A 26241-nucleotide genomic window follows, 5' to 3' on the forward strand; every position below is an offset into this window, starting at 1 on the left:
AGGACTCTAGTTAAAGTGTTATAATCTGTTACTATTTATTTTTTTCTGCAAAGTGTTCCAGCTTGACCAGTGGGAGCTCCTTCATGTTGGCTCCTGTTTCCTCTTGACACGTCCCCACCATTCTTTGCACACTTCCTTGTTTCAGGCACAGTAAGGTGCATACTCTCCCTGCCCTAGCTTTGAGATCAACCGTTTCTCCAGAGAGAAATGTTTCTCTCAGTGGGGGTTAGAAACCAAGATCTGGGGGTTAGGTGTGCTCACTGCTCCCAGGGCATCATTGCTTTGATGCTTTGTCCGCGGACGTAGCTCTTCTGTATTTGTATGCCACATACACACATGCTTGCATCTGCATTGACTTCCTTGTCTGTCTGTATATACTGAAAATGAGTTCACACTAATAACCCACCACAGGCTTTATTCTAGTTTTTTTCCCCTTTCCACAATTCTAATTCTCTTTTCTGACTGTGAGAAACCTAGGTTCTCTGTATATTCACTTGTTGCAGAAGTCCTTGGTTGGAGTCAGTCTCCTGGTGCCTTCCCCCACCATGCCACACTTCTTACCTGGCTCTGCGCTGTCCCCTGTAGCAGGCCACCCAGCCCCTCCACACACACTCTTCCCTGCCCTTCCTCAGTCCCAGGGAATGGCTTCTGGACTGGACGATTCAGGAAAGGAAAAGGAAAATCACTTTCTTACTCATATTTAATTGTTTATATCTTAAAATATAGATATGTGATGGCATTTTGCAAGATAATTTCATTGAGCTTTAATAGCTTACGGCCATGCTTCCTGCTGCTATAGGCCTTTGCAAATGCCATCTCCAGCCCCACAGCCTGGAGCTTTTGTTCAATAACCCTTGCTTATGTTTCTTGCTGTTGTTTATTGCTGGTGTTATCCTCAAACCATTCGTCTAATGAGACATGTTTAATTTTTTTGTTGGCTGTGACAAAGAATGTTTTATTGAATATATTCAGACACACAGTCTTGCTCACTCGTGTAAGAATTTCTGCGGTGTGAACACAGCCAGGGTTAAAGCCAGAGTGGAACTGGGTCTTTAGCTTTGCTGACTCCTTCCAGTGCAGGGAGTACATGTCACTCATCGCTGTGTCCCCAGCGCCCAGAGGAGCACACACTAAGTGCTCAATAAACATTTATTGGATTTGGGTGGTCCTTGGCTGCTTTTAATGAACAGTAAACCTTAAGTAATGACATTTCTCCTAGATGGTGAGGAGCTACTGCCTTGCGGTCGAAAGCCAACATTTTTCTCCCTAAGCAGTTTTGCCTTTTTCTCAACAGAAGGTGGTCTTTTGCTCTGTTAAGGAAGCGCTGGAAGTGGACTGGAGCAGTGATAAAGCGAAGGCAGCTCTGAAGCGCACAACTTCGGATTACTTCCTCCTTCAAGGTGAGGCCTCAGAGCCCAGCTTCCCAGTGAGCGCTTTGCGCTTTGATTTCTGCAGCTGTGGCTGCAGGGTCCAAGGGGTTTCTTGATGTTTGCCCCTAGTTGAGTTCCTCACGAGCTGGTTCTCAGTGGCCACTCATCCAGACGGATGGCGATGCGGCCCCTCGATGAGTTCTGGATAACACTCACCCGTTCTCGGAGAGACTGAGGTAGAGATGTCGCTTTCATTTGTCAAATTTGCAAAGCACTTTTGGTTGCATTTGAATAGTCTTCAGCCTTCCCTTCTTCAGGGCTGGGTCTGTGCAGACTCCAGGAACAGCCCCTGCCCCAAGTCAGGTCAGGTGGTGGCTGTGCGTGATAGCTCCCCATGATTCCTCCCTCCCCAGGCACTACGTATATTGTTTCAGAGGGAAATATGTAAAACTACGGAAAACTTCCTTAATAAACTGAAAATCAGATGAGGCTAATTAGCTAGGAATGAAGCTTTCCTCCTAATAATTAGTGGTGTTAGCCAAGTTGGGGTTGGGAAGAGTTGGGAGAATCTAGTTTAGAGCACTTAATATCCATTTGTATGGAAATCATCCAGTGTGGGGAGGTGGGGAAGTCGTCCAGTGGGTTAGGTGGGAATGAGTCTTAGGCACGTGAGTCTGCTAGGACTCAGAAAATACCTCTTTCTCTGGGCGGGGACAGGGCAGTAAGGCAGTGCCGTCTCTAGTCCAGCCTGAGCACGGGGCCTGGGCCAGTGGGAGAAGCTAATCACTCAGTGCCTGGCACATCGAGAGCCCTCCGTAAACAGTAGCCATTAATCTGCAAAAGGCTTGGAGGGTATAACCTGAGTGGTTCTTATTGCTGCTTATACAAGGAGTCAACTGGTATTCGAGTTTACCAAAATCTGGTGATTCTCAACTGAGGGCACTTTTGCTTGCCAGGGGCATTAGCAGTGTCAACACATTTTTGGTTGTTCAGGCTGGGGGCAGGTAGGGTGGTGAGAGGTCAGGCATGTTGCTAAATATCCATGGCACAGGACAGCCCCTTGTGACAAAGAGTTATCTGGCCCAAAATGTCACAATGTCAGTAGTGCCAAGGGCAAGACATCTGATCTAACCCTTCCCAGTTTCTAGAGTATTTTCTCCTCCCAGCTCATCAACACAGCACCCTTGTGAGGTAGACAGGCTGGGAATTCTCCCCAGTTTGGTTTCTTGAGGTGAGGGAACAGAGACCCAGAGAGGCTCAGTGTTTTACCTAAGAGAATACAGACTGGCCACGACAAAGAAGGTAGGGCCCTGAACTACTCAGGTCTTTGAAGCCTAATGCTGTGTGAGACCCCCGGAGACACAGCCTAGCTCCATCCAACATCCTAAGCTGTTGGCTTATGGAATCCTCACTATACTCCTGTGGAGTAGCTGCTGTTCCCCCATTTATCGGTGTTTTAAAAGACACAGACTGGGCCGCCTGGGTGGCTTGTATTTCTCTACTTTTATATTTGTATCCTTTTTTTAAAAAAAGATTCTATTTTTTTATTTGAGAGAGAGCAAGCGCACAAGTAAAGGGAGTGGCACAGGGAGAGGAAGAAGCAAACTCCCCGCTGAGCAGGGAGCCCGATGTGGGGCTCGATCCCATGACCCTGGGATCATGACCCGAGCCGAAGGCAGACACTTAATCGACTGAGCCACCCAGGCGCCCCTCTACTTTTATACTTATAATTAAGAACTTTATTGACTTAAGACTTAACACCAGAAAATTTAGTTACTTTAAATGTATTTCTTTAAAAAAAAAAAATTCTAGAAATTATTTTTTGTTTTGGGGGTGGTGGTTTTGTGATTTTTAAAAAATTAATTCATTAATTCAAACAGAATATCCTGCACTTAGTCCTAAAGTTTGATTTTATTTTTAACCATTCTTTTTGCCCAGCCTGTTTTGATTGCTAACCGTGGCGTAAAAGTACAGTCCAGAAAGAGACTGAGCAGTCTCGTGTCCTGGAAAAAGCATGGGCTTTGGAGACTGACAGAGCTGAACTCAGATCGCAGCTCCCCCTTAGCAGCAGCAGTCCTAACCTTTGATGCGTGAGCTTCAATTCAGATCCAGGTTCTTAACGTGGGGCTGAGGGGGCTAGGGGCTAACACTGTCTTCCCTCAGCTCTAAGAGCGGTACTGAGGTGGTGAATGTGAAAGATGAGTGCTGGGGGCACAGCTTCTAGACTATTTAATATTTTCCTTTGACTCTCTTCAGAACATACTCCAATCACATAGGAGGAGGAGGGTTGGTTTGTTTTTTAAGTCAACATTTGCACACCTGAAATTGATACAATTCTAAAATGGCCTTACTTTTATTATTATAAAATCAAAATATTACTCAGCTATCAAAAAGAACGATTTCTCAACATTTGTTGCAACATGGACGGCGCTGGAGGAGATAATGCTAAGTGAAATAAGTCAAGCAGAGAAAGACAATTATATGGTTTCTCTCATCTATGGAACATAAGAATTAGGAAGATCGGTAGGAGAAGAAAGGGATAAAGAAAGGGGGGGTAATCAGAAGGGGAGATGAAGCATGAGAGACTATGGACTCTGAGAAACAAACTGAGGGCTTCAGAGGGGAGGGGGATGGGGGAATGGAATAGGCTGGTGATGGGTAGTAAGGAGGGCACGTATTGCATGATGCACTGGGTGTTATACGCAACTAATGAAGCATCGAACTTTACATCAAAAATGTAAAGGGATGTACTGTATGGTGACTAACATAATATAATAAAAAAAATTTTTTTTTTTAAAGATTTTATTTATTTATTCGACAGAGATAGAGACAGCCAGCGAGAGAGGGAACACAAGCAGGGGGAGTGGGAGAATAAGAAGCAGGCTCATAGCGGAGGAGCCTGATGTGGGGCTCGATCCCATAACGCCGGGATCACGCCCTGAGCCGAAGGCGGGCGCTTAACCGCTGTGCCACCCAGGCGCCCCAATAAAAAATTTTTAAAAATAAAATAAAATCAAACAGTGGTAACATCTGACTTCAGGGTGTGGGATGGCGTTGGGGAATATCCAGGTTGAGTGGTCGACTTTTCAGGCACTACCGTGGTTTTCATGTGGCGTGTAAGAATGGTTATTGTGTACTGAACACTGCTTGCTGCTTTACCTGGCACTGTGCTAAGCATCTGACATACTCTCTTATATTATCGTGACAACCTTTGAAATACAGTTGCTGTCCCATTTTCTTTAAGGAGACCAGGTCGAGCATGGCTGTGACTTGCTTGGGCATATGCTTGGTTTTACAGACAGAACCAGATTTAGACCATGAGGTCTGTTTGATCCGTGGACGGTGCTCCTCACATCTGTAATATGCACTTCTAAACCAAGTGATTCTGTTAAATTTCAAGTCAGGAGCTCTGGATGATAGAGAAATAGAATCACCTCCGCAGTGCAGAAAACCCGGGTTCAGATACAAAGATTATCTGAATTCTGACCCAGATAGTCTTCCTCCTCCCCCAAGAGACACTTAAGAGTTTTATTTCTGTTGTAGAAGTATCACAGTAAGCAATTTTCAAAGAATTCACAATGGTGTAAAATAAATTTTCTTCATTATACCCTTCCCATTTTCCACATTTCTATTTGTAGGGGAAACTACAGTTTAGAATTCCTTGCGGGGGTGGGGGGTGCGCCTGGGTGGCTCAGTCATTAAGCGTCTGCCTTCGGCTCAGGTCATGATCCCAGGGTCCTGGGATCGAGCCCCCGCATCTGGCTCCCTGCTCAGCGGGGAGCCTGCTTCTCCCTCTCCCTCTGCCTGCTGCTCCCCTTACTTGTGCTCGCTCACTTTCTGCCAGATAAATAAAATCTTTAAAAAAAAAAAAAAATTCCTTGCCGGGGCACCTGGGTGGCTCAGTCAGTTAAGCATCTGACTCTTCTTCTTCTTCTTCTTTTTTTTTTTTAAAGATTTATTTATTTGAGAGAGCAAGCACGTGTGCGTAAGAGTAGTGGGGAAGGGCAGAGGGAGAGGGGAGAAGCGGACTCCCCGCTAAGCAGCAAGCCCCACAAGGGGCTCGATCCCAGGACTCTGGGATCATGACCTGAGCTGAAGGCAGACAGACGATCAGCCGACTGAGCCACCCAGGATCCTAAGCATCCAACTCTTGATTTCGGCTCAGGTCATGATCTAAAGGTCACGAGATCAAGCCCTGCGTCAGGCTCTGTGCTGAGTGTAGAGTCTGCTTGGGATTTTCTCTCTGCCTCTTCACACCCTATCCTTGCTCACTGTCTCTAAGTAAATAAATCTTACAAAAAAAAAAAAAAAGACTTTCTTGTCTATCTTCTTGGAAAATGATCAGCAGTCATAATCATGCATGTGTATATGTAAACCAAACTATTAAAATGGCTTGCTTCTTTTCACTGGATGGCCTTATGTGATATGGAAGGGTCTTGGAGCATGTATAGAGTGACCTTATCTGTCTCGTTGGCTGCGTGATATATTCCTTTCGGTGTACCATTGTTTGTGACCAGTTTCATCTTGAAAGGCATGTAAGTTGTTTTTGGTTTTTCCTGGTCCTTGGAATTTGTTCCCAATAGCCTTTCTAGGAAGGTGACTTACACACTTAATGATACCTTAGGAAGTTCCTAGTAAGGACACAGTGCTTGCTTGGCTATGATGCCTGCCTGAGAAGACTTCATAGGGAACCTGACTTTGTTTCACTATGGCCCAATGGAGCACATAGTAGGTGCTCCATAAGTATTTTTTGCCTGAGTGACTGGCTTTTGCTCGTCTGGTCATTTGCTCCACTCTAGAGGGAGACCAGCCTGCCCACTGGTGTCCCTGCAGGATCTTCTTGCCTGCCTGTTTCTCTAGGCACCCAACAGACTCGATTCCAGCATCGCGCTGGCCTGCCCCTCACATGTAGGTGTTTCTTACTGCCCCATTCACAATTCAGCCTCTGGTGAAGCAGCTGCCCTGTGGTGTGTGTGTGCGTGTGTTTGCCTTGTTTGGGTGTCGAGTGTTTTTCCAGTTTACTTAATAAGATAGTGGCCAGACTGCATGCTTCCTGCTGCATTTTTCCACTATCTTGAGAGTTGGCCTCACCATCTGTGAGCAAAAGGTCTCATCTTTTTATTATTCTCCCATGGCATGTTGCAAAACATTAAGCGTGAGCTGGTTTCCTGTGGCAAAAAGTTGACTTTGATTTGTTCTTTTTGAGGTTACTGTGAGTTTATCATAACAGGAGTGCTAAAAATATCAGGTCTAGTATGGAAACAGCATTCACTTACCAGCATGAACAATAACATGCAGGTTTAGCCCAGAGCAGGAAGAAATGGGCTTCATCACAAGATGAGAATTACTTAGCAGAGAATCCTTGGCAATTTGAACTTTTTTGGTCTCTGTTCTGATGAGTCGTGGAAAAGTACTTAGGCTGTTTTTGAGCCACAGAATTAAAGCTGAAAATAATCTTAAGCAAACATTGTTTGAGCACCTGCTATAGGCCAGATCCTGTGCCTGGGAATCCTCATCAGCTCCTGGCCAGTGGAAAAGAGAAACACAAATAATTCTCCTTGTGAGGAGAGCTGTAACAGGGCTCTGGACAGGCTGTTGTGTTGTGCTGTTCTGTTTTTCAGCTTGTGTGAATTACTTCATAATAAACTACCGTGGAGCTCAGGGAACCGGGGCGTCTAGCCGTCTTTGGGGAGCCGAGAAGTCTTCACAGAGGATGATAGATCTGAGCTGGCTTTTAAAGAAGAGGGGTTTGCTAGGGACTGAAGACAGGTGAGACCATGACAGGTAGAGGAGCGGTCCCTGCACAGGGCCAGCCGTGCCAAGACCATGGCCCAGCGAGGCTGGAGCTCTCTGGGAGCTGGCTGGAGAGGAGATCATCAGGGCCCTGCTTTTTAGCCTTTTATTCTTTTCTCTTTTCTTTTCTTTTTTTAAGATTTTATTTTTCAGTGATCTCTAAACCCAATGTGGGGCTTGAACGCACGACCCTGAGATCAAGAGTCGCATGTTCTTCCGACTGAGCCGGCCAGGCGCCCCTAGGCTTCTATTCTTAACAGCCATTCATTCCCCAACTGATAAGAGATCAGAATCTCTCAGGGAACATTTGAAAAATACAGATTCCCTGGTTCTAGCTCAGATTTACTGGATCAAAATAACTAGGGGAGCGTGGCATCTCCGTATGTTCGTAAAGCTCCCCAGCTTCTGAAGGCTCAGCCAATTAGAGGGAAACTGCCCGGGGGAGAGGGTACCCATGTCCTGTGTCACAGCTTTGAGTTCGCTTGTGTTCTTACCTTACAGCATATTAAGTATTTATTTCAAATGAGGCCATTACTACACTGAGGCAGAAAAAAGGAACTAACCCATGTAGCTTTTGAATATATACCCTCAGACTAAAGAAAGAACTATAAACAAATACTGAACTGTAATTAGTAGGTTTGTTTTTCACAGTGGTGTATGGGTTAGCAATTCTGAAACTAGTTACTGTTTGTTCTAGAATTGAGCAAATAGGTAAATATATTGTGGATAATGAGAATCAGATTTTTTTTTTTTTTAATTGCCAGAAAAGGGAGTTCTTATAAGTATGGAAGGTGGGAAAGGCTAGAAGGAACTCTGTGAGATGAGATGGGAATTGGAGTCCCCGGATGAACTCATGGTTTTTGTGTGTAGATACAGAAATAGATGTGTGTATGTGTGTGTCTTCACATTTATGCATGTGTATTTGCTAGTTCTGAAACAGAGGGCTTAGAAGCAAGGACAGTCTGGTAGCAAGCCATGAGTGCACCTCATGCCAGATCCTGCTTGGTAATCTCCTAAGAACCAGGCTGTCTTGGAGAAAAGGCTGATTCTGGGGCTTGGGTAGGAACATCACAGGGTGAGCTTGGAACATCCTGCTATGCCAGAAAGTAAGGATGTGCCCAAAGAATGATGAGTCATGTCGAAAGGACATAGGTGCCAACTTGAAGGGGCTCCTCCTGGTGAAATCTGGGACAATTGGAGGATAAAGTAAATAATAGATTGTAATGCATAGAATAAAAAAAGAGCCCATGAGTCTATACTGATAGATAAATGAATGGCAGAGAGGGGAAAGTTTTGTTTTGTTTTTTTGTTTTGTTTTGTTTTGTTTCAGCAGAAGAATAAAGCGGGGGGGGGCGCCTGGGTGGCACAGCGGTTAAGCGTCTGCCTTCCGCTCAGGGCGTGATCCCGGCGTTACAGGATCGAGCCCCACGTCAGGCTCCTCCACTATGAGCCCGCTTCTTCCTCTCCCACTCCCCCTGCTTGTGTTTCCTCTCTTGCTGGCAGTGTCTCTCTGTCAAATAAATAAATAAAATCTTTAAAAAAAAAAAAATAAAGTAGGAGTGATGAAGATGTAAAAAATCTGTATATGACCATCACCATAGCAGTAAAAATAGTTTCAGTCCTTGGTGGACGACTGGGTGGCTCAGTCGGTTAAGCGTCTGCCTTCGGCTCAGGTCATGATCCTGGGGTCCTGGGATCGAGTCCCATGTGGGGGGGTGTCTCTGCTCGGTGGGGAGCCTGCTTCTCCCTCTGCCCCTCCCCCCTGCTCGTGCTCACCCACTCTCTAAGATAATAAATAAACCTTTTTAAAAAATTGGGAAAAAAAGAATCCTTGATGGATGCTAAAACTAACGGGAAGGTTTGCTCTGAAATAGTCTCTTCCCAAGATGCTTTTTAACTAATTACAGAGAGAGACTTCAGAGAACCCTGGCAGATTGTACCTCAAACAAGAGATCAAAGTTGATACTCCAGGAATGGGACAAAAAGAGCTCACGCATCCTGAGAGGATGCACTGAGAGGGACACACCACTGCTCTGGATTTCCTGTCCAAAGTGGGTAATGTGAGTCTGATTATGAGGAAACATCAGACCAACCCGAATAGAAGAATATTCTGTGAAGTAAATGCCTTGTACTCTTCAAACTGTCGCAAAGAACTGAGGAACTCTTGTTCCAGATTAAAGGAGAATAAAGAGACATGATAACTAAGTGGAATGGAGAATTCTGGATTGGATCCGAGACTGGGGGAAGATTTTTCATTTCTTTTGCTCTCAAGGACATTAGTGAGACAGTTGATGAAATTTGAAAAAGGTCTGTAGATTAGATATACTCATCGTGAATTTCATGTTTGCGTAATTGTTTTGTGGTTATATAAGAGAATATTCTTGTTTTTAGGAAATACACTCTGAAGTATTTAGGGGCAAATGGTGGATCATTCAGGAAAAAATGAGTGTGTGTAAACATAGAGAAATAATGATAAATGTGGTAGGATGTTAACATTGGGGAAATCTAGATGAAGTTATACAGGAATTCTGTGTACTGTTTTTCTGTAGGTCTAAAATTATTTCGTAAGTTAAAAATAAGGGCGCCTGGTGGCTCAGTTGGTCAAGCGTCTGACTTTGGCTCAGGTCATCTCTGGGTCCTGTTATGAAGCCCTAAGTTGGGCTCCCTGCTCAGCAGGGAGTCTGCTTCTCCTTCCCTCTCTTCCCTCTCCCATCCTGTCCCTCTCCTTCTCTCCCTTTGCCCCTACCTCCACTCATGCTCGCTCTCTCTCTCTCTCAAATAAATAAAACCTTAAAGGAAAAAGTTAAAGATAACAGAAACAAAAACAATCTCCAAACAAACCGATTCTCAGCACCTGGAAAAATGCTGGTATTTAGTAGCTGATGAATAATACTTGCAAAGGGCTTATTGATCATCTGTGTGGGGTCCATAGAATGGCGTATTTTAACAGCACATCCTCATCATCTCCAGATGGTGGGAGGTCTGAATGTAGTATTCTGTATGTACAGTTCTTCTGGAAAAGAGCCATATAGGTTCCCTAGATTTCCAAGGGTGCCTAGAGACCCTTGCTGTGGGAGAAATAGCGCACATCACCAGAACAGCAAAGCCTTGAGTCAGGTAGGAGATGATGAGCAGGTCTCCATGGCCTCCACTCTGGGCCTTTGCAAAAAAGAATTTTCTCTGTCAAGCAGTAGTAGGCAGACTGTAGGGGGTGTATTTGCATGTAAACAAGTCACACTCACCTTCTATCTGGAGTCAGGCAGGAACATAATAAAAATAGAAATGGTGGCTTGGAAGCAGGTACTGGGAAGGCAAAGGGCATAGATGGGGTGGTAGCCTCTTGTAAGTAAATCGCTCCTGCTGCTGAGCCTCATTGTTGGTTGTAGGGTGGATTAAGGATGAGGTGTCCTAATATGCTGTCAGTGTATACCCAGAACCAGAATGAATCTGTTGGCAACCAGTGCTTCAAGTTAAGCTGTTAGCTTTGTTCCAACCTATTTGCCATTTTCTCTTCTTCGGAGCATTCATGAAGTTCAAGTGCTTGACTGGCAGCTCCTTTCACCTAGAGCCCCAGCTCAGAACTCTGTGTGGTGCTCTCTGGGACCCGAGTTCAGCTGGAGACCTCCTGATCTCCCTCCCTCCTGTTCAGATGACCACGAGTTCTCCCATAGGACTGCCTCTCCCCTGCAGCCTTCATCAGGGCCATGGTGCCTTTACCAGCCTCTGCCTTCAGAGATCCTCCTTCTAATGCATTTTCAGTCACCAGACTGATCTATCTACAAACTGAAACCCTTCAATGACTCTCTTTTGCCATCAGGATACAATTTAAACTTTGTGGCTTGGTCTTCTAGACCTAGGACCTGTTGACCTTTTTTCCCCTTTCCATTCCCTTCTGCCATCCTTGAACCCTACACTCGTACTGAACTACTTGCTGTCGCCCCATAGTGTCACCCCCCCTCATATCTATACACATTTCCATTTCTTCTGCCTGGAATATCCTGCTTGAGCCCTTCCCACTTAACCCTCATTGCGCAGCTCCAGTGCTGCCTCCAGGAACCTAGCCCCCCCCTTATCTGAGTTGGGTTTCCTTCCTCTGTAATCCCCATGCCACCCCCCAGACAACAGAGCTGACTTGAGGGCTGTCTTGTGGGCTCCCTTGTCTCTTGACTGTCCAACAGAGGCCTGATGCAGAACAGGGGCTAGGTCAGTGTGGGTTAATTGATTTCTGAGGCCACCTGTCCCACGTTTGGATAGTTTTGCTCATTCTTTTTTTTTTTTTTTTTTTTTTGAGAGAGAGAGAGTATGAGTGGAGGGCGGGCAGAGGCACAGGGAGAAGCAGACTCCCCACTGAGCAGGGAGTCCGATGCAGGGCTCAATCCCAGCACGCTGGGATCGTGACCTGAGCCGAGGTCAGATGCTTAACCAACTGAGCCACCCACGCACCCCAGAATTTTGCTAATTCTTAACCTGTGGCTTCATTAGTTTATTTTAGGCTCATGTAAAGCTGCCTAGATGGTGCTAATTTGCCTGAGTCCTTTTCCCCCCTGTGCCACAAGACTGGAAGTACCTGTAAGCCCCAGACTTAGCTGCAGGACTGTGCCGTAAGCATCGAAAGGATGGAGACGTATTTCCATTCCTTTCACCCCCCGTGTCGAGGGAGCAAGGACTTGTTAACAACCAGCATCTCCTGTCTCTGCTAGGAGCTTGTGAGGTCAGGGCCCTTCATTGGGGGGGGATTAGGCTTTTTTTTGCGTGACTAATTGTTCTTGGTTTGTAAATCTAGCCAGACAAATTTGGGGTTCATATCTCCTTTCTCCTGCCAGTAGAATCTTCTCAGTCACCTATGCCTTGAAGTGTCCAGAGTTGGATCTGGAAAGAAGTAGTTTAGGTCCCGGCTGTACTATATCTTTCTTGACCTTAAGCAAGTCCCTTCACTTCATGGCCTCTGTAGAAATAGAAATGGATAAGATTTTGAGGACTTTCTACTCACAACGATCATATATACAAAAGCCTTCAAAGTAGTTATGTTTTCTCCTTTTTTAAATTGTAAAAGTGAGACAAAGGGGTAAAATATACAGATACCTCAGAGAAAACTGCCATTTCTTGTGTTTTCTTCTAGAACTCTCTTTTTTTAAGTTTTGTTTTGTTTTTTCTAGTAACCCCTACACCCAACTGGGGCTAGAACCTACAACCCTGAGATCACGAGTCACATGGTCTTAAATGAGCCAGCCAGGCACCCCAAGAACTTTCTAGTATTTTATACCTCATTTTTCATCCTCTCTGAGTGGATTCTTCTGCAAGGTGTCTTGATGATGGGCGCTTTGTAATATTTTTTACTGTTGTAGACTCTAGAAAACTTTTGTTTCTTTGATGCCTCCTCCTTCGATTCTCCCTTCCCCCACCACACTCCTTACTTACCTCCCTGTTTTTATGACTTGTAATTGTCTTTGTCTCCAGGCCTCAGCTTGATTGGGTGATCAGTTCTGTTCAGAAGGACCTTTTTTCTTTTTTCCTTTTTTTTAAGATTTTATTTATTTGACAGAGAGAGACACAGCAAGAGAGGGGACACAAGCAGAGGGAGTGGGAGAGGGAGAAGCAGGTCTCCCGCTGAGCAGGGAGCCCGATGCGGGGCTCGATCCCAGGACCATCATGACCCGAGCCGAAGGCAGACGCATAACGACTGAGCCACCCAGGCGCCCCGGAACTTCTTATTTTAGAACTGTGACCTTTGTGGACCAGGTCAAGGGCAGCCGTTCCCGTTCGGGCCTGGCATTCCCCACTGGGTGTTTGGTGTCCAGCAGTGACAAGGACCGCTGAGGAGGAGACGGCCACAGGGAAGTGGATTCCGATAAGGGGGTGGCAGTCGAGTACTTGTTGATTCACTGCTGTCATGACCACAGATGTTTAAAAATAATTTGTAGGAAGGGTGAAAGAAAAAAAGCAGTGGTTTTTGGTGGTTGTTGTTCTGTTTGGGTTTTTTGGTGCCACTGCCTTTATCAGTGGTAGAGAACGCAGACCGCAGTCATTCAGAAAGGAAGGCAGCGCCATGTGAGAGAGGAGAGGTGAGGGGAAGGGCAGAGGTGACCCATCAGTGCGGTCTAGTGCCTCACAGCCTCAGCGGATAGTCTGGTGAGAAAGCCCATCGTGGTGAGGCACCTGCTCCGCTCTTCAGTCTGACAAACGGGCATAACCCTAAGTCCGCCTCATCGGGTCACAGGGATGAAAACGGAGGCCCGGCCCATATTGTGCATTCAGAATTGTTGATTAAGGGCTTTACATGTGTCACAGTCCCTTGGAATCTTCATAACGCCCTCGTGAGAGCAGATCTTACTATTATCATCCATTGTCCTATGAAGATATTGATTGTTGGACAGCCCGAGTCATTTGTCCACAGTTACCAAACCTAGTAAGTGTCTCAGTGTTGCCCAACACCGTCGGATTTTAATTACAGCTTAATTACAGCTTGAACAACACAGATTTGAAATGTGCACTTATATATGAATTTTTTTTTATAAATACAGTACAATACTGTAAAATGTATTTTCTCTGCCCTGTGATTTTCTTTTTTTTTTTTCCTTTTTTTTTAAGATTTTATTTATTTATTCGACAGTGTTAGAGACAGCCAGCGAGAGAGGGAACACAAGCAGGGGGAGTGGGAGAGGAAGAAGCAGGCTCCTAGCGGAGGAGCCTGATGTGGGGCTCGATCCCAGAATGCTGGGATCACGCCCTGAGCCGGAGGCAGACGCTTAACCGCTGTGCCACCCAGGCGCCCCTGCCCTGTGATTTTCTTAATAACATTTCCTTTTTTCTGGTTTATTTTATTGTAAGAATACAGTATGTAATAGATGTAACACGAATATTTGTTAACCAGCTGTTCATGTCACTAAGGCTTCTGGTCAGTAGTAGGCTATTAGCAATGAAGTTTTTGGAGAATCAAAGTTATACGTGGATTTTCGAGTTCATGGGCGGTCAGACCCCTAAACCCCTGTGTTGTTCAAGGGTCGACTGTATTAGCATTACCAATAATGGCGTTATGTCCATTTTAAAAATCTGAACTTCACAAGAGCCCTGTGACATTTCCTTATTCCACTTTGGCAGATGGGAACCTGAGGCCCTTGAGAGCAGATTGTAATAATGGGCAGCATTGTCAGTGAGACCTGCCTGGTGGTTTGCTTCACAGCCCTACGTCTCCCCCACCCCCGGCATTAGCCTGGGTTTGAGCTGCTCTTGGGCCCCCAGCCCAGCTGCAGTTCTTGTTCAGTGCCTCCCATCTTTTCTCTGACTGTCAGACAGCAGTCACGGGAATGTCCTGTGCCATCTTCCCTCGGTGAGAGCGGTTGGCAGAGAGCAGCAGATGCCCAGAGTCAAGGTCATGTGCCACTCAAGTGCTGGGCTAGAGAAAAGCCCCTGTCTCCCTGCTGCTTGTGACCAGGCAGGGGTGAGTGTGAATGCAGAGGGCTCTGTCAGAACGGCTCTGTGAGTAGAGGGTGCGGTTGGCAAAGCTGATAGAGAAGGAGCCCTGCGGCAGGGGGGCTGTGGCTCTTTCTGCTTGCCCTCTGCATGATTGTCTCTGCGTTTTTAGAATTTCTGTGTCCTTTTCTTTTTGTAAGTTACAGTCTTCGCATACTAGTCAAAATGTACTTCAAAGGTGAGAGTCAAGCTCAGGAATCACTTGACATTTTTTAAAGGAGAAACACTATTTGGCTGGACTAGAGTCTGAGCGAGTGGTTGACATTATTCTAAACTGGTGGGTTCTGGGGCGGGGCGCCAAATCCATTTGAAGTGATTTTTATTTTGTGAACTAGCGTGTCTCCTATCTTGTTTCTGCTCCTAGGGAGGCGGTATAGCATTGAGGTTATGAGTGTGGTGATCTTTGAGTCCACTGTGACCCTGAGCTTCTCTGTCCTAAGCCTCAGTTTCCCACCTCTAGAATGTGGTGGTAACAGTTGTACCTTACCTCATTCTGTTTTATTTTTACATAGTGGAGTGCATTCTGAATACTGGATATTATAGGACTTTTTTTTTTTAAGGTTTTATATTTAAGTAATCTCCATACCCAGTGTGGGGATCGAACTCACAACCCCGACCGAGATCAAGAGTCACACTCTCCACTGACTGAGCCAGCCAGGTGCCTCTGTAGGATTTTTTTTTTTAACCTAAATTAAGATTTTTTTAACCTTAATGTTGCCAAAAACATAGGACTAAAACATGCTTTTTTTTTTTTTTTTAAGATTTATTTATCTTTAGAGAGAGCGGGGGGCGGGGGGCAGAGGGACAGAATCTTTCAAGCAGACTCCCTGCCAAGTAAGGAGCCTGACATGGGGCTCGATCCCACAACCCATGAGATCGTGACCTGAGCCAAAACCAAGAGTCAGACACCTAACCAACTGAACCACTCAGGCACCCCTGACTAAAAGTTGCTTAAACATAATTTTAATAGATGAATAATACTCCAACCTGTCAATATATTTTGTGTAACTGTCCTACCATCTGATGTGAGATTATTTCCAGATTATCTGTGATATAAATACCATGGCAGTGACCATTTATACATAATTCAGTCACTGGCCAGGGGGCATGACCCTTTGTAAAGATCCTCTGTACCACATTTTCTTATGGTTTACTGAGCATTTACCCTCCCACCAGAGCTCAGTGACTGAGCAGTTCCTTCTGCCTTGCTTAGGTTGAGTAATCTTGGCCTTTAATTTGGTAGGCAAAAAATGGCATCTTGTTTTCAGGTCATTTCTGAGAAATAGCACTCCCTTTTCCCCCCATCAATAACTTCCATGCGGCTGTGTCAAATTCTTTTCAGAAGAGAGTAAGATGTAAATAACAACAGACAGCTTTCTTTTTCTGTTTTGAGCTGTTAACGTGATGAGGTTCCACACCAGGTTTCACTGGAGAGGTGAAAGGGTGGCCAGGACTTGGAGCTCAGAAGGGGCATTTCAGAGCAGGTCTTCAGGGTAGGCCACTCCAGTGGTGAGGCTCTCTGGAGAGTGAGATCAAAGTACTGTGTGGCCACGGTGACAGTCATGACAGTCTGGACTTACAAGTGTGCCCCTCTGTGGATTGCAGGACCTGGGGCTGTCTGGGTCACTTCTGGGTCGCTTCTGGGTCCCCAGCACAGCTCGGCACGGGGTGTGGGGATGGAGTGCAGGTGCTTAGGAAATGTGTATGGATGAAAAAATGAATGAATGAGTACATGCACACACCTACTTGTAAGTTTCTGTGTTAAAGAGTGGGGTGAAAGAAGGGGCAAGTAATGTGGAACTGAGCTGAGCAGATGACCAGGCACCTCGAAAGACGGGAGGCTGAGAGAGCCAAACTCGCAGTGACTTCCCTGAAACGTCCCTGCCTTCTGCAGTCCAGCTCTGTCCCTCCTTGGAGCTTCATGTCTGTGGGCTGGCTTTTCTGCACCTTTAGCCCTTAGATATGGCCTTGAAAGCCAGTGTTCATCTCGGTTCCCTCTTGAGGACACACGTGGTACGCTGTGTATGTTTTTTTGTTTCTTTTTTTTTTTTTTTTTTTTAAGATTTTTTATTTATTTATTTGACAGAGACAACCAGAGAGAGGGGGAACACAACCAGGGGGAGTGGGAGAGGAAGAAGCAGGCTCCCAGTGGAGGAGTCCGATGTGGGCCTCGATCCCAGAACTCTGGGATCACGCCCTGAGCCAAAGGCAGACGCTTAACGACTGAGTCACCCAGGCGCCCCTGTTTTTTTGTTTCTTGCTGGACTTTCCAGATCTACCATGTTTGTAAATACGTGGTAAGGAACAGATCCAGCCTGGGTATATTGAAAACTAGGTTCGATTCTGTTAATAGAAGAGCAGGCCTGGGAAGGATGTGTGAGGATCCTGTATCAGTTGTCGTGAGCCCTCCTCTCTCCTCACATGTGACTCTTTTCCATCCTTCGCTGGAACGTCCCACGGAGCAGAGATTTTCTCAGTGCCCACGGGCATGCCCCGTGCTGGGCATTAAGTAGAGAATAGTGAACAAAGCAGGTATGGATTCTGTCCCACAAGCACAAAAACCCAGCAGAGGAGACAGATCAGTCCTTGTACAAGTGAATGTTCACGAATGACTGCAAAATCAAATCCTGAGATCCAAGCGCTGGAGGAGGGGGGGTTGCAGAGTATCAGGATTGTTCCCAGCCGAGTCACCGTAGTCTCCAGAGCTCCCCGCTGAACTGGTGATGGTAACAGCTGAGTGGGGAAGTTGGGCCCGAGGAAGGATGTCAGTCGCCCTGAGCGCGAGCGAGCTGGGCTCCCGGAGCTGGTGGAGGAGCAGCGGCTCTGGAGCGCTGTGCTGGCTGCCTCATGGGGCTTACTCCACTTCGTGCTTCAACCCTGTAGGGGAAGTGCTCTTATGATTCCCATTTTACGGAGGAGGCTCAAGGATGTTGTCACGTGCCCAAGGTCATAGCGAGTGGAAAGAAAGATTGGGCTCCAGCCCGGGCAGTCTGGCGCTGTGGTCCTTACTGCTGCGGCCTGCCAATTTCAAAGCTCCCTTGGCTCTGAGGAGCAGCACGTGGTGTGCCAAGGGTGAGAGTGCGCCCAAGGTCAGTGTTCAGGCCTGGTGGCCGGAGGGGATGAGATGGTTCTCTCCAGTGAGACCACTCCATTCCGTCCAGTCATGCTCTCTCAGAGCACCTTTGCTGGTTCACACCTTTTGTTATTCTGTATGTAGTTTTGCCACCTTCCCTAAATGCTCTGAGAGGGCAGAGTGTGTGTTTTGCTTTCCCCTGTCCAGCTCAGGGCCTGTCACAACATCGGTGCTCATTTTTTATATATTTGTTTTTGTTGAGATGTACTTGACCTATATTTCAGATTACAACATAATGATTTGATATTTGTATACACTGTGAAATCATCACAATAATTCTAGTTATTACCATCCTTGGTATAGATTTGTTGGAAAGAGAAATTGACCAAAGATGAGACCTCGTGTTTTGCCTTCAAAGATAGGCTATGGGGGGCAGGGGTGCCTGGGTGGCTCCGTCATGTTAAGCACCCAACTCTTAATTTTGGCTCAGGTCATGATCTCAGGGTTGTGAGATTGAGCCCTGCTCAGTGCGAAGTCAGCTGAAGACTCTCTCCCTGGCGTTCTGCCCTTCCCCCTACTCGAGCACTTGCACTCTCTCTGTCTCTTTCTCAGATGAATAAATAAATAAATACAATCTTAAAAAAAAAAAAAAGATAAGCTATACGGTAGGAGGATAACTTTTTTTTTGGAAGTATATGTGAACCAGGAGTCAAGGCAATTTCCAGGCCATTCTCAGAGATGATGAGTCTCCACTGAGTGAGCCAGCTTGGGGAGAATGGGTCTATGGGAGGTTGGAGAGCATCAGAGAGATTGGAGCAAGGGTGTCCGGTACAAGAAGCTTTAGGTGTCAGTCAGGCATATGAGGTTTTGTATAGATTTGGTTTTTTTCACCCTCAGTTGAGCTGTTTTGGGGGACAGCAACTGGTTTGGGGCTAATTTGCAACATTGACTCTGACTTCACTTTCTCCCTTCTAAATGTTTTTTTTTTTTTTTTTTCAGGTGTCTTTACTGATTATGCTAAATATTATTCCACTATTTATTTATTTATTTATTTTTAAAAGATTTTATTTATTTATTCGACAGAGATAGAGACAGCCAGCGAGAGAGGGAACACAAGCAGGGGGAGTGGGAGAGGAAGAAGCAGGCTCCTAGTGGAGAAGCCTGATGTGGGGCTCGATCCCACAACGCTGGGATCACGCCCTGAGCCGAAGGCAGACGCTTAACGACTATGCCACCCAGGCGCCCCTTATTCCACTATTTAAATGTAATAAATTTGTAGAAAGAAATACAGTGATTAATAGTACTGCTTTGCAGATTTCTGTTACAACACGAATCTGATACTCTGATTCAGTTTAAATTTGAATTTGAGTGTTAATTTCTTTTCGCAGAATAGTAGTATATTCACATGTACATAGTTTTTCTTCCAACAAATGAAGTGCTTGGTTTCTCCTTTTCGAAGTTTTCTTTTTTCCATTACACGGGCAAGTCCTGACCCTGGGCAGAGACACTAGCCTATCATCTGTAGCGATGAATGTCATTCCCTCAGACTTCAACAACCTGAGTTAATTAAAAGGTTCAGATGCAGTTTAATCAAGTTTGGAACTCTAATTTTGTGCAGTGTTTTGATACGATGCGATGAGTCATCTTTTGGCAGAGCAGCTCTCCATCCCTGAGAATATTTGATCTTAACGGAACAGTTTTATAATCTGGAAACTGGTGAGGAGGTGCTCTTCAGAAGTGCAGAGTCAACAGTGGTGTGTGTGTGTGTGTGTGTGTGTGTGTGTAGCTGGCTGGCTATTTGGGAGGGGTGAAAAGCAGAACAAAGAGGAGAATTTAATAAGCAAGAGCTTGTTAGGGAATAGGGTCAGTTCTGGGGCTTCTGCCTGTCCAGGGCATGGGCTTCTCCCTGTCCCCCTCCACCCCTGCTGACTGGAGTGCTGACATTTGAAAAAGAGTGAAAAATACAGCTTCTGTTTGCTTTGCTGCAAGTAAGTGGCCGGACTGACTGGCCCCCTTCCCAGAGGCCCTGAGAGGACTTCAGATGTGGTCAGCGAGGTATCTGGACGGTGCCAGCCTGCCGGCCCTCGGCCAAGCAGCCTACACCAGGACCAGGCAAGGGGCCCAGAGAAACAGTGGGGCCAACTGCTGGCTGCCTTTGCTCTCCTCCACCTCGTGCCATCTTCTTTCTTTCTGAGGTGAAGTTGCTCTTCCACTCTGAAGATGGATGGGACGAGGCTTCGTATGGCCTCTGCCTCCACTTCTCACCCACGGAACTAGCAACTTAAAATTAATGGACCAGTTGGGAGAGGGCAGGGCCCATCTGGAAAATGCATCTCACAAAAATGTGGTTGAATGGGAGTCCTCCCGAGGTCAGGGGCAGAGAGCCAGACCACTTGGAATCCTTGGGGCTGCATTCCTGATTGTCTTACCATTTCTCCTGGCTTCGATTAGGGTTAAGAACACAGATTCCGAAGCCAGATCTGAGTTGGCATTTCTGCTCCGCTGCTTATTATTGACAGTTACATTGAACAAGCCACTTCATCTGTTTGAACTTCAGTTTCTTCATCAATAAAGTGGGGAGAGTAATACCTACCTCACCAGCTCATTGAGGATGAATATTAATGCACATAAAATATGGAGAATAGTGCCTGGCACACTGTAGGCACTGTTTGTTTTGCAGTTATTAAAATGGTTTGAGCTTTGTTCCAAGAGCTGTATTTTCTGACCAAAAGATGAAAAGCTTTGTGGTGGAGCTGAAAAAATGATCCTCTCCTCTCCATCCCTCATGACAGTTGGTGCTTCTAGTGCAGTGACACAGAAATGAGAGGATCGCATAGGAGGCAGCCGGCATGGGGCCCCTGCTGCCCACCACCCTGGCCGCTGGAAGTCAAGCAGCCTCACTCGGTTTCCACGCAGTTGCCACTGGGCCTTGGATCATGCCGTTCGAGTGGCTTGCACTTGGCATGGCCTCAGTCATTGCCCAGGCGACACTGATAACTCATTCTGGGTCTGTCCTTGTGTCCTCTCCGGAGTGACAGGAATAGTGATAACATGCGATACAGTCTGCTCAGAGTATCCTCTCTTTTGGCCAGGCAAGCAGATTTCCAGATCCCTTTGTCTTCACAGGACATTGCTGAAAAAGAGTCTTGGTCTAAACAGGGGTTGGTGGTCCCTTCTTTAGTCTTTTCTCCACCCTGCCCCCAAATGCTTATTACGTGATCGCATTGATTTACTCCACATTGGAATCCCAGCAACACATCTGCTGAGTTAGACATGAGGCTAACTTAGGTGATGGCAGATTGGTGTTAGCCAGCATCCAAGTTGTCATCAGCTCTGAGTTGGCTGCCAGGTGGTCAGGTAGCATTGAAGATTCTAGGAGCTGTGTTGTTGTTGTTCTTCTTCTTCTTCTTTTTTTCTTTTTTAAAGGATGGTATTTATTTGAGAAAGAGAGCCGGGGGTGGGGAGGAACAGAGGCAGAGGGACAAGCAGGCTCCATGCTGAACATGAAGCCCCACGCAGGGCTCAAGATCATGACCTGAGTTGAAATCAAGAGTCGGACACTCAACCGACTGAGCCACCCAGGTGCCCCGGAGCTCTGTTCTTGAAAAAGAGGAAAGTGACATCCCCAGACAACAAACAGTATTCAAAACAGATGTTCTGGAGTCCTTTTTTCAAAGTCTCTGATGTGCAGAACCCTGTCTTGGGCCTGCGAAGGTTGCCAGAGAAATATGGACCAGGAGCCTGTCTCTGAGAAAAGCCCAGCCCAGGGCAGGTTGTGTCTTCTTTTCCTTAAACAGGCCTCCACGGTTTGAGATCTTCCTGGAGCACTTGACAACCCATTATGGGCCCCTCTCAGGCTTGAGGGGGCCATCTGCTGTGGTCCCTGACTCTTCCTTCTCCCCCCACCCGCATGGCCTTCACAGGAGCAGACTGGCCCCTCCCTGCAACCCCCCGGGTCCGCTGGGCCTGCAGTGAGTGCCTGGCCACTGTACTGGTGAATGACTGAATTCCTGCTACTTGGCCGGTGGTTCTCAACCCAGGCGGCTCATCACCGAAACAATTTGTGAGTCTTAAGAAAACAAGTAAAAGGACAGAGTCCTTATTAGTCCACGGTGGCTTCCAAATCCTTGGATTTTTTTTTTTTTTTTAAGATTTTATTTATTTATTTGACAGAGAAAGTGAGAGAAGGAACACAAGCAAGGGGAGTGTGAGAGGGAGAAGCAGGCTTCCTGCCGAGGAGGGAGCCCGATGTGGGGCTCAATCCCAGGACCCTGGGATCATGACCTGAGCCGAAGGCAGAAGCTTAATGGCTGAGCCACCCAGGCGCCCCCCAAATCCTTGGATTTTTAAAGAGCCTCAGAGCAGTTGTGTCACTTTTCAATCCACCTGAATTTTTAGGGAAGAGCCCCTTATACTGATGGAGAGTAGAATTTGTATAATAAGTTCACCTTTCCAGTCAGCAGTTCTTGATGAGACTTAAAAGCAAGCACTTTTTAAATTGGGAAGCCCCCTCCAGGCATGAGCTGCTGTCCCAGAACACTGGGCCCCATTCCTGTCTGCCCCCCCCCGCCACCCCCCCCCCCCAAGCAGCAGTGTGATGTGGGAGGGGCATTGCCCTAGAGATGCGGCTCCAGGCCGGCTGTGCACTCGCCTTGGGGAGATTGTAGGGAATAAGGACACCATCCACCCAGCCTGCTGTGAACATCGTGGACAAGGTGTGGTGGCAGTAGAAGGTGCTGGTATTTTGATCAGTCTTAGGCTCCTGCCTGTGTCTTTTTGTTGGGGTTAAAAATTCAGACCTTGTTAGAGTCTCATTACACAGTAGCTCTGATTTGCTGCCATCATGTGAACCTTTCCTCTGGTTCACTAGCAAAATTAAACGTTCGTTTCTAGAGGTTGACATAATTGTTATACTGGGAGGGAGGTTTTGTTTGTAATGACCTGCCTGTCTGATGAGTCTGAGCACTTGGCTGGCCTTTCTGGCTGAAGCAGCCCTTTGAACTGTTGCCTAGAATGCATGCCTCCCGCTCCTGACCTGGCTTCTGGGTCATAATTGGGTCTCTTCCCTCTGCTTGAGGCTTCTCCCCTACTTCCCCTGCCCCCAAGTTCACACATACTTGACTCAGTTACTACTTCCTTGGGGAATTCTTTTTTTTTTTTTTAATATTTTATTTACTTTTGTGACAGACAGCGAGAGAGAGAGAACACAAGCAGGGGGAGTGGGAGGGGAAGAAGCAGGCTCCCAGCGGAGGAGCTGGATGTGGGACTCGATCCCGGAACGTCAAGATCACGCCCCGAGCCGAAGGCAGACGCTTAATGACTGCGCTACCCCGGCGTCCCTCCTTGGGGAATTCTTAACTGACACCACCCCACCGAGGACGTCAGATCCTCTGTTACACTATTGTGGCGCTCATCACAGTAATTTTTGTCATTTTTGCAATCATCAATTGCCTCTCTGTGTTTGCGAATAAACGAAAAGTAGATTATCTTTCACTTGGCCCTCATTTTCATTAATGTATCACGTTCTGTGTTTACGTTCTCAACATCTACAAGCATTTGTTATGAAAAGACTTGGTTTTGGGGGCGCCTGGGTAGCTCTTTCGGTTGAGCATCCAACTCTTTGATTTCAGCTTGGGTCATGATCTCAGGGTGGGGGGATTGAGCCCCAGGTTGGGCTCTGCACTCAGCATGGAGCCTGCTTGTCCCTCTCCCTCTGCTCTTCCCTGTGCTTGCTCTTGCTCTCTCTTTCTCTCTCTCAAATAAATAAATAGAATCCTTAAAAAAACAAAAACAAAGAAAGACTTGGTTTTTAACCTACCTTCTTTGTTTTTCTTAGTGCTCCTGAAGTTCCGCACAGATAAAGGAAGAGATCCTAGTTCTGATACCTTTGGGGAAGATTCTGAGTTGTTGCTCCAGATTCGAAACGACGTGCTTGACTCCCTGGGTGTTAGTCCTGACCTGCTTCCCGAAGACTTCGTCAGGTTAGTCTCGGTGTTGATCGCAGGTTAGCCTGGATTGATAAATGTCTGCTTTCCGTTTTGCCTTAATTTGGGTGGATCCCTTATTAAGAACAAAAGCCCTGAGGAGAGCCTTCTGCCTACTCCTGCCGACCTCTGGTATAGCACCAGTGTGTGAAGAAGAAAGAAAGGTGCAGGTTATCTTTTGTCGTAGATGATTTATATTCACATGGCTGAAAATTCAAGGTAATGTAAAATCTATATGCATTGCTCTATACCTTTCACTTTTCACTTTCCATTATCTTTGGGGGATATTTCCAGATCAGTACATAGATTCCTCCTTTGTTTCTACTGCTCTGTAGTATTTCAACATTGAACCTGTCCCGTACTGACTCGGGTTGTAGCCAGGCTTTTGTTACCACATAGTGTATGACTTTGTGTGAATCATTTTGTGTGTGCAGTTATAACTGCAGGATCCATTACTAGGAAGGGAGTGGTTAGGTCAGCAGATTGTGATTTTATCATTTGTAGATATTACCCCATTGCCCTCTTCTGATCGCTTACCAGTTTATACCATCAGCAGCAAGGGCATCCCTGTTCCCAGCAGCCTCGCCCTTGGGTCCTGGGATGCCTTTGCCCTAGGTGACCAGTCTTTTGCTCTCGTACTTGGCAGGTTTAGGATTTAATTGGAGAGGTCCAGATGGTGACTGTGTCAGGAATGCCTTTCCAGACAGTTCTGGGATCGTCTCACTCTCTTTCTTTAGGGGCCCGAGTCGGGCCACTTTTTTTTTTTTTTTTTTTTTTAAGATCTTATTTATTTGAGAGCATGAGGAGGGGAGGGGCAGAGGGAGAGGGACAAGCAGGCTCGATCCCAGGACGCTGGGATCATGACCTGAGCTGAAGTCAGACACCTAACTGACTGAGCCACCCAGGCACCCTCTGTACTGCCACATATAATTGTCACAATAATCCTTTGAGATGTGTGTTAACTGTTTTATTATTATTATTTCAATTGTTATTATTTTCCCATTAGTTAAAGGAAGACACTAACGCTCAGAAAGATATAATCACTTATCCAAGGTTTTAGTACATAACCAACCAAGATCTCACCCAGGTCTTACCACACTGCTGCCTTGCTTTCTTTTCTTTTTTCTTTTTTTAAAGATTTTATTTATTTATTTGAGAGAGAGAGTGAGCAAGTGAGGGAGAGCACAAGCCAGGGGGAGAGGCAGAGAGAGAAGCAGACTCCCCGCTGAGCAGGGAGCCTGATGCGGGGCTCGATCCCAGGACCCCAGGATCATGACCCAAGCTAAAGGCAAATGCTTTACCAACTGAGCCACCCAGGTGCCCCTTGGTTGCTTTTCAGCAATAAAGTAAATCAGGGTCCCTTCCTTTCTTAGTCCCTACTAAACTACTTGTGTCTGGGAACCTCAGTTAGACCCTACCAACGCCCCGGCAGTTTAGGCCCAGCAGTGGGCCTTGAACCACCTGCCAAGCCATCAGCCAAAAAGAGGCAGCAGTTCACAGGATACGTTTGTAAGTTGGCGCTGTGTGGTCAGGGGCTGATAACACTGCAGGCCGGAATGGGGTCCCTGTCTCCTGCTAACAGCCAGACGAGCGCCTGTTGGTGGAGGAAGAACAGTGTGTGAGAAGCAAGTGGTGTCTGCTCTGTGCTTCACGGAGGGAGGAGGGCCTGGGCCACGCACGGCCCCCAAGCATGCCCGGTGCCAGGTGCCAGGTTGTGAGTATGCTGCTTAGTGAACTCATTTGGGTGAAGAACGGCTTGCCTGCGCATTGCAGGCCTTGCCTCCCCAGAAGGAAAGAGCCGTAGCCTAACTAGCTGCTGGCTGGTTTTCACTCCAGTGTTTTCTTTCTCTGCCCACCCTCTTTGCAGAAACCACTTTCCCTTGTCGAGGTCCTCATGCGCTCAGGCGCTTCCGCTCTATTGCCCTTTAAGTAAGAGGTGTTTGGTGGCCTCGTGGAGTGTCTGTGGATAGATAGGTGGAGATAAGGCCTGAGATGGGATCGGGATGCTGGCAAGGAAATGAGCCGCCGTCTGGCAGCTGAGCTCCCCTCACAAATTGCCCGCGGCCAGCTCTGAGCAGGGTGTGCCCACTTGAGCCGAGAAAGCCGTGCACAAGTCTTCATTCCCCTCATCTGTCTGTGATCTCGGACACTGTCCTTTATGTCAGGTTATTTATTCTCTTTCAGAGAGCTTTATTGCTTTTCTGATGCGCTTATCCAGAAAGTGTTAAAAGGAAGAAGGTCACCCACAGTCCCACCATTGAGAAGTGGCCACTGCTAACGTTTCAGGGTTTCCCCTCACAGACTTCTCTATTTACTGTTTATTCATTTTTTTCCTCTTTTTAAATATCAAAATGAGGTCATGCTTAATATATGGTAGCCTTGTTTTTTCAGCATATCATGGGCCTGTTTGCAGCAAAAATACAGATCCATAGCTTCACTTGTGCTTCATGTTTCATTGTTTGATAGGTGGTAATTTGTTTAACCGTTATGTTGGTGGGTATTTAAGTTGTTGATACTTTTTCACTATTATAGACATTTATGATGAACATTC

At 46.5% G+C, this 26241-nt stretch overlaps 1 protein-coding gene across 2 annotated transcripts in view; it reads left to right on the forward strand.

Annotated features, from left to right (window-relative positions):
- Positions 1–26241, forward strand: part of SAE1 (SUMO1 activating enzyme subunit 1) — an 88263-nt gene that overhangs the window by 47068 nt on the left and 14954 nt on the right. For both annotated transcript variants that reach the window (XM_087870939.1, XM_045772138.2), the window contains exons 6-7: positions 1295–1400; positions 23543–23687. In XM_087870939.1, coding sequence (XP_087727065.1) covers positions 1295–1400; positions 23543–23687 — 251 coding nt within the window. The remainder of the gene's footprint in view (positions 1–1294; positions 1401–23542; positions 23688–26241) is intronic.

This window comes from Ursus americanus, chromosome 21 (assembly GCF_024610735.1).
Source record: "Ursus americanus isolate L20-20 chromosome 21, mUrsAme1.1.p, whole genome shotgun sequence".
Classification (NCBI taxonomy): domain Eukaryota; kingdom Metazoa; phylum Chordata; class Mammalia; order Carnivora; family Ursidae; genus Ursus; species Ursus americanus.